The sequence below is a fragment of the Colias croceus genome, chromosome 1, assembly GCF_905220415.1.
Source record: "Colias croceus chromosome 1, ilColCroc2.1".
NCBI classification, from domain to species: domain Eukaryota; kingdom Metazoa; phylum Arthropoda; class Insecta; order Lepidoptera; family Pieridae; genus Colias; species Colias croceus.
The window spans coordinates 5965267-5978687 of NC_059537.1; the positions used below are offsets into that span (position 1 = coordinate 5965267).

Sequence of the window (13421 nt, forward strand, 5' to 3'; positions counted from 1 at the left end):
ATCTATCAAATAGACGTTGAAACGTTGTAGTTAAATATATATCAGATTGATATACAGCCCACCGGCGGCGTTTCCCAGAGAGCTATTAGACCGTTCCCAGCGGCATTGGCACGGTAATCGTTGGTTAAACTGCTTGGCCACATTTCCCGACGTAGATATTTGACGAACCCCAAATATGAGACTACTCATAATTTATTTACCTACATACCTGTAATGTTTATTCAATTAAATAACAACTATTTTTGTTTTAGTTATGCTATTTAAGCAATTAACTTTGAAGTTCAGGAGCCGCCGGGTCAATGTCGAATTGAAAACCACGCATCACGTATTATTAAATAATAATAATGCTTAGTGTTTAATAACTTTAAGGTTATATGTATTAACGCATCACCGTCTGTGACGTAATAGAAGTAAATGGTAGCTATATTTGTTTGATCTAATTATTGGTGGTTATTTGCAGAGTGAATACCGGTTTGCTGGTGGAGGGTACCCGAGAGTGGGCAGTGGGGGTGGTAGTAGGGGAGGTGGTCTCTGCTCTGCGGCGCTGGTGGGGGGAGCTCTACTTGCCGCTGTTGCAGTCCTAGCTGTTGCTGCTCTAGCGTTTTATATGGGAGCTTTGAGACCAGACAATGGAGAACGTAAGTTATCTAATCACTGCGAGTTTAAAAAATTATATGTATATAGAATTTAGAATAGGTATATTGTATTAGGTATGGGTATAAATTTATAATTAATGTAAATAGGTACTTAACTTTATACTGAGCTTTTAATAAATAATTTTAATAAGTTACATTACATCCAAATTTGAACCTTATGATCCATATGATGATCAAATGGACTTTTTTCTTATAGTCGAAATTAGCTTCTTCTGAAAGTTCAAATCTAAAAATTCTTCAGAAGTATTCAAAGAAAAATTGTTGACTAAGTTAAAAAAAAATATATTTTTGATATTTAAATTTATTATTTTCAATTTTCAGCCATAATGACTTTCGAAGGCACGCTAAGAGTGACCCGCGGGGACGTGTACGGCGGAGCTCCCGGGAGTCCCGCGTGGAGGGAGAGGGCGCGTCGGTATGGCGTCTCGCTGCGGCAGGTGTTCGCTGCCCCCTCGCCACTACGACAGGCCTTTGCTGGGGCTATCGTAACTGGTTTCGGTGATCGACGCTTAGATGTACACTTCAGACTATATTTAGATAGAAGAAAAATACCGAGGTAAATAAAAAACCTGCAAGTCTAATGAATATTGTATAATTTAATTAATGTATCAATTAAATAGTTTGCATTTTTACAGTTCCGTGTCAAACATTGAAGAAACATTGAAGAATGTAATAATACAAGATATTCAATCGAAACATTCTGCTTTTGGCCAAATAAAAATTGATCCAAGCAGTATTATTATAAAAAGGGATTTAGAACATACATATCACTCAGAGCAATATGTAAAGGAAGCTCTTAATGAAAGCTTAGCTACTAGTCACCCCAAAATATCTTCAACTCAAAACGGACAAGATAAACAAAGCAGAGTAGGTGTTGTACGTAAGACAACAGTTAAACCAAATCAAGATAAAAATAAAGATCCAGATGAACCTGAAATTGATACAGAAAATATACCAGTAGTACAGGGTTCTTTTGGATCTTTTCAAATTACTAAGACAGAAGCTGATATAACAGAAAATAAACAAACCAAGCACGATGATAAATACAATCGTAAACACCCTTCAATTACAAAAGCACCAAGAAACACATCGACTACAACTACGACATTAAAACCTACAACAAAAACTACTGCAAAAACAACTACAACAAGAAAAATTTCAGTCACTACATCTAAAAACCGACCATTTACAATAAAATCAGCACTAAATATAAAGCCAAAAACGGAGGCTGCGATAAAAAAAGAAACTGAAAGAACAACTAGCAAATCACAACCGATTACTAAAACTTCTACTACAACAAGTACAACAACTCCTACAAGTACTACATTTTTAACTACAACAAATAATGTATCTCAAATATTATTTGACCTACTTACAAATGAAAACCACGATAAAGATCTTCCCAAGATTGATACACTTTTTACGGTGCCGCATGTAATTGATAATGAACCGTGGCGCCCTATCACTAGACCTTACTATGAAACAAGTAGCAAAGTGCCAATTAAAGAAGAAGAAATAAGCGAACAAGGCCCTGAAGAGAGGATTGGTGTTGCAGAAGTAGTGGAAGACATTTCTGTTTTAGAGAGCATGCTTACACCAATACCACCTGCAAAACATAAAGAAAAGCCAGTTGGTAGACCTGGTGGTTTGTATAATGTAGATCCTAATCTAGCCGCAGATATTTACATTCCAAGTCCTGTTTATACAAGCTTTACATTACCTACATATGCCCCTCCTCTTAAAGACATGGAAACCTTAGGTTCTAGTTACCCTAAACCTCACCCTTTGCCTGTAGACAAAATAAGTGGAGTAGTTGAGGATGTATCAGAGTCAAAGCACAGTATTGATGATAATGACGGTAAGCCCATTGAGCGCCCGCCTAAAGATAAGACAACTTCAGTCTCTATCAATGTTATGCAATTCGATCGCATTGATAATGATACGGAAAAAATATTTGTCGATGGAACATCTATTGTAAAAAGAAATAATACATCTACATCTACAACGAGTACAATAACTCCAACAACTATTGAAATTATTAGTACAAGTACCAATAATTATAATATAAGTGAAACACCATTGAATGTTTCGACAACTAAAAGAAGCGATGAACAACATATTAAAGAACATTCAACGAAACGACCTAATAACAAAGTTTCATTGATTCCTTCCACAAGTGCACCAATTCACACATGGGAATTAGTAAATACTTCTACTAATAACAATAATGATTCGGTGAACAAAACAGTACCTGATAAGTATTACAACGACACATTACAAGCCATTATTACAAAAAATGATGCTTCGTTTCCAAATACTACACCAAAATTTCAAAGTAAAATTTCAATCCTTCGAAATTTGACCGATATTATAAAGAAATACACTCAAACTACATCTGAAAAGCCACCGGAACGCAGATTTGATATTGTGAAAGAAGAGACTTCAAAAACGAATCTCTCCAATATAGACGACGATGATTCAATGACTGGGTCTGTTGAGGTCGTATCCGACGAAGAACTGGAAATAACTACACCAGCTGTTATTACACTACTACCAGCAAAATCAAATCTTGGTATGAACAGACCATTGAGACCCAGACCCAAAATTGAACCACCAAGATTCAAAGAAAGTGTTCGTGGTTTTTACAGCGACGTCCATGAACCAAACTTAAGAGACAATTTAAATGATTTCAAAGAAGTTATTCCAGAAGCCTCTGAAATAATAACAGTTGCTACGAATATGGACGAAGGCTATGAATATGACGGACAAAGTTATTTGACTAGCGTGAGAGACGCGATAAAAGTTGATGATAGTACACAAAATATTCATAGCAACAATCGATTACCAAAATCAAATGATAATTTCACAAAATTTATTCCTACTGGAACTGATAAGATCAACACAACTTTTGTTCCTCAAGGAACGTATAGAGTTTCTTATCATGTAACAGGAAGCGTTAGCAGTAAACAAGCAAACAAAACTAAAATTTTACCGTCTTACGAATTAGCATTAGATCCTGATGTAGTTTTGGAGATACCCGTAAACCAAACAAGTACACTGACAGTGGATAAGTTAAAACAACTCGCAAGTCTTGCTACAATATCAGATTATAATAATAACAGTTTATTCCGTTCACCTGGAGGGGTTATATCAACGAAAGCTATTCCATCTAGTTATACCCTCAATCAAGCAGGATTTAAAATATTAACAAAAACTTATAATAAAATTCAACCATCAAAACAAGACGAAAATAATTTTGATAATTCAGAAAAAAGTAATAGTAAACCTTATTATGAAAAACCCCATAAAGAAAAGGAAAAAGTCGAAAAAGGTAATTACTTATTTCCTCATACACAAAATATTTATTATTTATACAGTATGCATTTGTTTTATACTCATTTGCATTTATTTCAGATGAATGCAATAACGCAACGTCTTTTCGATGTACATCAGGGACATGTTTACCTTTAACGTCTAGATGCAATCGACTCATAGATTGTCCGGACGGAGAGGATGAGCGAGCGTGTTCGTGCGCGGACTATTTACGAGCAGAGTTTTCTCAGGCAAAAATATGCGACGGTGTCGTGGACTGCTGGGATTATTCTGACGAGAAAAAATGTGGTAAAATTTATTATGTAATCAAAACTTAAAGCTTCAACCAGCATGATTAAAACTGAATATGGACAACTAGGACTAATTATTATCTATTCTGGCTGTTGCTTAGCTCGCAAGCAAAGCAACAGTTTTTTGAGCAACTTACTCAAGTAGGGATAATCGTAATCAACGTAATTTTAATCTATTACATACTAAAATTCATCAAAATTTGTTCACTAGTTTATACAAATAAACTGTACCATACAGAAATATAGATAGATTTACTTTCGCCACAATAATATGAATACAGATTTATATGTCACTATTTTTAAATAAATTCAATTGTATTTTTTTGTGCAGAATGGTGTGGTGAAGGCCAGTTTGTTTGTGCGAACGCTCAACAGTGTGTGGAAATGAATAAAGTTTGTGACGGTAACCCTGATTGTCCTCTTGGTGATGATGAAAAAAGTTGCGTCGCCCTAGGGGACGAAATGACAGAAGATAATGAAGTTATACCGTATAATGAAGAAGGTACTTATTACCTTTATTTAATATTTGAATACGTAGGTAATTTAACCATTTATATATAAATTACATACATGTCTTGTTTTTTTCAGGCTTCGTGATGGTCAGAAAACGTGGTGTTTGGGGACGCCTTTGTGTTGAAAGCTTTGAAGACGTCGTAAACGAAGCTCATAGTTCTTTGAAGTTACCTGATCTCGGTCGAGCGGTCTGCCGAGCTATGACATTCCAGTAAGATATCTTTTAGCATTTACTTCATGTATTCTTATTATATCGTGTGTATCCTTAGGTAAGTTATTACGAGTTTAATCGCTGGCCATTTAACAAGACTCTTTGATGTTTATCGCGAAAGTATTTACAAACGTATCAAAAAGATTTCTAATGTCTATTATAAGTATATTATAAGACTTGGTATACGTATGAAATAATGTCGTTTGGCTTATAGGGATGCCCCCTTGGTACGCGAAGCAAGAGAAGGCAGGAAAGTGAGTTCAGTCGGATACTGGGAGGTGTGGCATAATGCGAACGCACGAGCTGCTGACACAAGACTGACGTTCAAGCGGGCCACGTGCGCGAGACACCGGGCTCTGCGCGTGCGCTGCAAGGACTTGGACTGCGGGATACGACCTCATGCTGATGCGCAACAACCGAGGTAAGATTGGTTTAACATATTGATACTTATTTTAAATATCATTAGACTACAGAAGATTGTGATTACAATAAAAAATAGATAAAAAAAGGAAATATCAAATTAATTATTTTTGACAGATTTTATACCTCATAGAGCTAGATAAATTGATTTGTTAAGTTTGTGTAATGTGTCACATGTATCTAATTTTGTTTTAAATAATTAATGATACCTGCAATATCTAAAAAGCAAAAGGAATAAGATCATATAAGCCACTTCGCAATCAGGTGGCCCTCCTGCTTCTTTGCTTGCTCATCATAAAAAAAGAATATCAAAATTCTATCATAAGTTCTAACCAGTGATATCGCTGAAGGTCACTGATAACAAAGCTATTGCGAGTTAGTCAGTATCGGCAGCTGGTATGTGTTGGTTAGGGATGTTAATCGCCATCGGTGGGGCAGGGTGGTCGGCGGTGGCGGTGCGGCGGCGGGCGCGTGGCCGTGGCAGGCCGCGCTGTATCGAGATGGGGACTTCCAGTGTGGAGCCACGCTTATATCGGCGGAATGGCTGCTGTCTGCTAGCCATTGTTTTTACCAGTGAGTTTTTGAACTACTAAAATTATTTTGCTACATAAAGTGCTCGATAAATACGAGGTTCATTTAACAAATTGATTTCTTTTCATTTTAAACAACACGCTGACAATGTCCTCGGCATTGTTGGTCTGTATGGGCGGCGCTGTACACTTATCATCAGGTGACGTGTCTGCTCTGTTGCCTCCTCTTATATAAAAATTAAATAAATAAAAAATTACACCTTAATTTAAGAACAACTATTTCTATCAAGCAACCATCGAAACGAACAGTGAATGCTTTAATGTGATAAATGAAACGCTTTTGTGCGGTAAAATAATATCCAAAAATTTTACTAACTATAAATTAACAATGGAGTGGTTTGAGTAATTCTTAATATCTTTATTCTCAGAGCAACCGAAGCTCACTGGGTAGCGCGACTAGGCGCTTTACGACGTGGCGCATGGCCACGTGGGCCTTGGGAACGAATCGCACGAGTCCGCCAAGTGGTCCTACACCCGCGATATGCGCCACGTGGTTTCCGAAATGATATAGCTCTGTTACGAGTGGACCCGCTCCCGTTGCACGCGAGATTGCGGCCCGCGTGCTTGCCCCCACCACGTGCGCAACCGCCCGCAGGACAACACTGCACTGTTGTTGGATGGGGACAGCTGTATGAACATGAACGGGTGTTTCGTGCGTATTTTTATTACATTTTCAGGAGATTTTTAGTAATAAATTAATATAATTTAAATTATCCCTAAATTTTACCTACTACCTTTTTGTGAAATAACTTCTAATGCAATATCTATTCGTTCAGCTTCTACGGAACGGAAAACTTTTTTCGTTTCGGAAAACTAAAAAACTGTATAATGATTGCCATTTTATGTTTAAGCCACTAATCTAAATTATGCACTAATCTATATTAAACCAACAGCTGACACGCTTCAAGAAGTAGAACTGCCAGTGATATCAACAGCAGAATGCCGTCGTCGAACGCGCCTGTTGCCGCTATACCGTGTGACAGAAGACATGTTCTGCGCGGGCTACGAGCGGGGCGGTCGAGACGCGTGCCTTGGTGATTCGGGCGGACCGCTTATGTGTCAGGTTGGTGTTACTATTGATAAGTTGATAAGTATTTTGTTTTAGTTATAATAACTAACGAGTGTTCACTTGTATTTGTTAACCCCAAATACGCAATGAGATTCTAATATAACAGTCAATATCTATTCTACTTGAGTATAATGAACGTGAAAAGTCTTTGTGAAAATTGTAATCTATTATTTATAACAAAAATTGAAAAACAATAAATTGTTTTAAAACAAAGCATTTACTATATATTACTTTAATTCATGTTTTCAGGAATCAGAACGGTGGTTCATTTATGGCGTCACGAGCAATGGTTACGGATGCGCCAGAGCGAATCGTCCCGGAGTGTACACTAAAGTTTCCAACTACATCGATTGGATCGATAGCGTCATGGATATGTACACACCCAAAAAGAACGAAACGACATTTTCAAGCAACGAAACGGAATCCGATGATGATTTCTACGCTGATTTGGAAACTGCCGAGAACAAAAGGCCTAAAGTTACGAAGACGTTTGATACTTGTAGAGGATTTAGATGTCCCCTTGGAGAATGTCTTCCAGCGTCCAGCGTGTGTAACGGCTTTCTGGAATGTTCCGACGGCAGTGACGAGTGGCAATGCAGCCAATTAGAATTTAACTCCACTAGATTTAATCCAGATTGAGAGTTTATAAGCCAGTAATGATAGATTAAAATCGACTTCGACTGATATTTTATAAGTAGATTAAGTGAACTAGATACGTAATTGTTTTGAGCTGAATCTCATATTACTTGTATTCTATATTTACCTTTGGGCTTTGTACATATAGCTGTAATATTATACTTTCGCCCGATTATACTTTGTAGTGCTTCGAGATATTATTTATTGCGTTATCATGGATAACCTTTTCCGTTTGAACTAGCGTATTTTATTATTTTCAAATGGACGATGTGAGCCATGAATAAAATCCGACTCTACACGATTTGTTGTTTTATTTATACCCATGATAATGATGAGGATGATGAATGATGGAATTCTTCTTGCTAACCTTAATTATAATAGCTGATTTTTTTCCTTTTCTTCCACTTTACAACTGATTTTAAACTCTACAATTATTATAGGTATCATTTTTCTATGAAAAAGTTTTAACCAAGGATTGTAACATCATCCACCCCTTGGTCGACGGACAATTACTATGTACTAGCTTCCGCCCGCGACTCCGTCCGCGCGGATGTCGGTCTTCGCGTGGATGGTTTATTTCTTCATTTTGAGTAAGTCTGATAATGATATCTTATAAATATATATTGGACCCAAATACGGCTAGGCCTATAATAATACGCAACGTGTGTTCGCGGTTCTACAGAACAACGTCTATGGATAAAACTGAAAAATTAAGATTAATTTTTTCTACGTATTTTTCCTGGATAAAAAGTATCCTATTTTACGCCCAGGATAATAAGGTATAATTATACCAAGTTTCATCGAAATCGAACCGTTAGTTTTCACGTGATGCCTGAACATACAGACAGACAGACAGACAAAAAAATTTTTAATCACATATTTGGGTTTGGTATCGATCCAGTAACACCCCCTGCTATTTATTTTTTCAATATTTTCAATGTACAGAATTGACCCTTCTACAGATTTATTATATGTATAGATGCAATGACCTATTATACTAGTAGACGCGGCATACGCCAACATCATTGCACTAAAAAACAGCGTAATTAATACATACCTACTTACTAACGCATTATCACCAATACAGTTGTTCTCTCTTTCACTCTCACGCACGAGACATAATACATGTCTCACTCATGTACTTCGTAATAACAACTGCCGATTAAAATACAAAAAGAACGTCCAGCCACGCCGCTGAATGGTGCGTGACTAAGTGAAACTCGGGCACTTACCTGAGTTTTTTCTTGCCAAAATAGAGAGCGGGTAACGTATCTAGCTCTTTTATATATCATAGTATAGATGTATAATATTTATAATATAAAGTAACTGGTATGGCAAACTGGTGAGTTTTATTCTCCATTAAAGATATCCTGACAAAAAGAACTTATAAGATGAGAAGAACATTCTTAAGCTGTAGAGTAAATATGATCAGGTCACCAAAATAAAACGCGCGTTTCTTAAAAAGTATTTTAATCTCTTGACAAATAAATTATAATATTTCAAAATAATGATGGCATAATAAATAATTACAGTTCTTAGAGACGTAGTGATCGTTATATCGAATATAAAAAACACAAATTATACTGATTCATATTATTCAATTATAATACTTTAACATAATACAAATTACTTATTACAAACATCGATTTAAAATACAATATGTCCTAGATTAAAATGTTTATTGAGAAACCGTCACAAGATATAGTTACAGATTATGTAGTACGTAATACAGTTAGAAAAGCCCTTATATGGTTCACGCTCGCCGGGGTTTGAGTCGATACGAATCCTTATGTTAATTTCGAGACATTCACACTCCTTAAACTAAACTAAGCCTACACTTCGTACACCGCGGTACTCAAGCAATATGGGCTATCCGTCCAACGTCAAAAATCAAAACACCAATATAAGGAACATTACACATGAAGGCCAGTAAATATTGAAGTTATCTACGTCATATTAGATTTATACCTTAAAACTAGTATCGAGCGAAATGAGCAAGAAACGAAGGTTAGTTCGTAGCTCTTGGGCAGATGGCGTCCCGGAGCCAGCGTCCTTACAGTTACGTTTGTGCATAGAACTAGATCGGGACGTCCGTGAACTAATTGAACTAGACCGTGCAAAATATGCATATAATGACTAATTTAAACGATAATCTCGTCCCGAGCTTGTTAGTACAGCTAAAAAGATATAAAATGAGATGTATGTATCCCGTAGCCAAAAGGGGCTGTTACGTTGCGAGCTAACGACGACATATTTCCGCAAGCTTGTGATAATCAATATAATAAAAAAAAAACAAATTTGAAATCGAAACAATTCTTTAAAATAGTTCAATCAAGAAAAACATACCATTCGTATGCTAGAACACAAACTTGTCATGAAAAACCTCATTCCTTTGGCACCCGATTACTAAAAAAAAAAAAAACTAATAAAATAATAATATAAGCTTGCAGAGATACCTAGCCGTTGCTCTATATCCATGTTATTTAACCCTTGTTCTCGACTGGAGTTGTGATGAGGCCTGAGGGCTTGTTCAGAACCGTCTTGTACTGCTCGGGGATCGGGTGCTCCGTCTGAAAATAATTAATATTACATATATAGTATATAGTACAAGATACATAGTTGGAAATGTAGCCTGTATTGATGTAATGTTGAGAGGATATGTAACATAAAGGGTAACTTGTAAATTAAGGTAACAAACAACGACTGGAATGATGACAAGACCTTTTATAGTGACTTTGTTCCATCTATATAATCTGTTTGAGCAATATAGCAAATAGTTGCGGAGACAAAAGTTGCTCTTGCGCGCTAGCTCTTAATATTGAGAAAAATAATCAATTATTAATAGATTTATTATTAAATTATCAATTACTAGCTGCTCCGCGCGGTTTCACCCCCGTGGCTCCACTCCTGCTGCCCGTAGCGTGATGAAATATAGCCTATAACCTTCCTCGATAAATGGGCTATCAAACACCGAAAGAATTTTTCAAATCGGACCAGTAGTTCCCGAGATTAGTGCGTTCAAACAAACAAACAAACAAACTCTTCAGCTTTATAATATTAGTATAGATTAATAGATTTAGAAACACTCCACTGCTAACACATCATTTATAAAATTTATTTTAGTCATAGAACATTAAGTCGATAAATCCTACAGAAAGTTTAAATGAAGTCCATTATAACATATTTTAATAAAAACAACATTAATAATTAATGACAAGGCACGAATATTTAGTCCTTACTACAGTTATCCTTAATCGAATTTTCCGGGCCTCTTAAGCTAAACGATTAACATTAAGTATCAATAATGGATTGTAATTAAAAATAACGATATTGATGGCAACATTAGTTAAGTGTTACGACGATGACTTTTAAAACGTTGTAACGGGAGAGAATAACAGTACTTTCTCGTTTATATAATACTATAGTATTTGTATTGATCAATACATAACTGTATTTTATATAAATTGAGTGGCATACACAGTGTAATTGAAGGTATTGATAAATAAAGATTTTTATTATTTTATTATTATTATTTATTACAATACAATAAATTCTATAAAACGACGTATCAACAAATTTATAACGTTCGTTCGTTATATATTCCTTTTGACTAAAATAACACCGACAAAGGAAAATACAATAAAGACAATTTGTATAAACTGTCTTTACATTACATAATTCTTAATTGTAATAAAGGACGACAAAAATATACTATGATGGTATTTAAATTTGCATAAAATTCCATCTCGATTTTATAACGCAATTCTCTCGTCTATTAATTTATAATTACAAAGTTTTAATAATACTCATATCGGTTCTTTGACACGTTATCAACTTTCATTCCTCCAATTCAAAATTATTGTACATAAACTTCAACATTTATCCACTCAATATTATTAATTTGTCTCTCTCCATAATACACGGGTATCGCCGTAAGGATGATACCCGGTCCTTTGGAAGGCTTACGTGGGGACACAGGTCCAACACGCAGAGGCCCTTTAGAGAATTTAATGTGTTGTGGGACACCAGCCGCAGCCTGCCCATGGCTGCACTATAGAGATACAGCCCTGGGCAGTACGCGGCCAATGTAGGACTTTTGCAGAAAAATGGAAATGAATAAAACTGGGTTATGGAAGGGGGTGTTAGATGGACTGGTATATTGGGTCTATGGGGACTATGGACGTCTGCCTTTTCAATATTAAAAATTGAAAATTATGGCAGACGGTGACTCGCCAGTTCGGTCGATGGGCTCCCAAAAAGGTTACCGATAATGGCAACAAGGGGCAACATCAGCTGAACGGCTGGGGGTGTAGAGAGGTGCGGCACCGGTTTCACCATCGCGGGCCCGCGGGCCCGGAGCGGGTTTCCCCGCTATTACGCCATTAGACACTTCCACCCCCGAGCATATAGCTCTAGCGGCTCCACTCTGGACGGCCAACAAAGGCAAGCCAGAGGTGGGGGATCCTGAACCTCGTCATTGTTCACTCCGAACTGCCACCGGGACAGCCCAGAGGTGAGGACAGGGACCTCCCCCGGGAGCGCTCGGTTCCCGCGGGGTTATTAATTTAATTATTATTATATTTTTGTCCAGTTAACATGTGGACCGAAAACCATGAAATCATGGGTTCGATTCCTGGTGGGTAATTAACAAAAAGTCTTATTCTGTCACAACTTCGAAAGAAATAATTTTCTCTGAGGACAAAAAAGCCTTTCGTCCGTAAAGAAAATTGATTGAATACCTAAAAGAGTACATGTCATTTAACACACATAATAAAAAAACTAATAAAACAATTTCTACATACATAATCTCCATTCCCCTTGGGCACGAGCACGTTCATCTCGGACGACTTGGAGCTGACGATCTCCACCTCGAGCGACTCGGGCGACAGGTAGATCTGGCAGCCGTCCGTCTTGTCGATCGATATGGTCGGCACTTTGCCTAGCACCTGGGTAATTGTGTTTTGTTTTAGTAAAAATTCATTTAATTATATATTAGTATCTATACAAATCAAAAGGAATCGCCAAATATATTGCGAAATCACTGACATCAAAGTCAAATTTTTTTTTACGTTTATGTTGCTCCTTCAAGGAAGAAAAGAGCAATGGAGCAGTTCAAAAAAAAAGTAAGAATGTGTTGTACAAGGAGTAGAGTTCTCCAGTTTTACCTAATAACATTCAAATACTTTATAAATTCCTTTGAACTCCCCCACGCAATACATATTGTTATTGTTCTTGTCTTTTACGTAGCAAATAATACAGCGCAAAATTAAAGCCGTACTCAACTGTAGTCTGTTACACAAAGCGTATGTAGAATTTCGGTATCATGTTTGGACTAAGTTGAATTCCTTTAATAAGCCCTAAAGCCATTTGCATAGCAGATGCTACATTCCTATTTATGTTTGTGTTGGGGACTTACACATGAAAATACAGAAGTATTAAATAAATACTTAGTGTTTTCATTTAAAGAACAGTAATTAGGTGATTTTTTATAAAACCTTGTTAAATGTAACTAGAACTTTACAGATATATAAAGAAAATCCTCATGCGATATATAGATTACATTTTAAAACCTCAATACCGTTAAAAGCGGGATATAAAATATGCATAAATCATAAAACTGTTTGTCACAGGATACACCGTAAAACTAGAATAGTATCAATGTCGGTGAGATAAACCAATTTAACGCATCGTTGAGTTCCATTG

General features: G+C 36.5%; 2 protein-coding genes across 7 annotated transcripts in view; one reads left to right on the forward strand and one right to left on the reverse strand.

The window, feature by feature from the left end:
* LOC123691065 overlaps positions 1 to 8019 on the forward strand; it is a 33859-nt gene extending 25840 nt beyond the window's left edge. Inside the window, exons 3-13 of one of the 2 annotated variants that reach the window (XM_045635285.1) lie at positions 461 to 638; positions 978 to 1212; positions 1292 to 3987; positions 4071 to 4277; positions 4611 to 4781; positions 4868 to 5003; positions 5218 to 5424; positions 5835 to 5996; positions 6382 to 6665; positions 6907 to 7076; positions 7332 to 8019. In XM_045635285.1, coding sequence (XP_045491241.1) covers positions 461 to 638; positions 978 to 1212; positions 1292 to 3987; positions 4071 to 4277; positions 4611 to 4781; positions 4868 to 5003; positions 5218 to 5424; positions 5835 to 5996; positions 6382 to 6665; positions 6907 to 7076; positions 7332 to 7721 — 4836 coding nt within the window. In that variant the 3' untranslated portion in view covers positions 7722 to 8019. The remainder of the gene's footprint in view (positions 1 to 460; positions 639 to 977; positions 1213 to 1291; positions 3988 to 4070; positions 4278 to 4610; positions 4782 to 4867; positions 5004 to 5217; positions 5425 to 5834; positions 5997 to 6381; positions 6666 to 6906; positions 7077 to 7331) is intronic. The other variant, XM_045635294.1, reaches the window with a different exon arrangement.
* Positions 8020 to 9171: 1152 nt separating this feature from the next.
* The window catches only part of LOC123705440 (adenylyl cyclase-associated protein 2), a 30186-nt gene continuing 25936 nt past the window's right edge, over positions 9172 to 13421 (reverse strand). For all 5 annotated transcript variants that reach the window (XM_045654390.1, XM_045654245.1, XM_045654317.1 and 2 more), the window contains exons 9-10: positions 12521 to 12664; positions 9172 to 10288 (exon numbers count right to left, since the gene is read on the reverse strand). In XM_045654390.1, the coding sequence (XP_045510346.1) occupies positions 10202 to 10288; positions 12521 to 12664 (231 nt within the window). In that variant the 3' untranslated portion in view covers positions 9172 to 10201. The remainder of the gene's footprint in view (positions 10289 to 12520; positions 12665 to 13421) is intronic.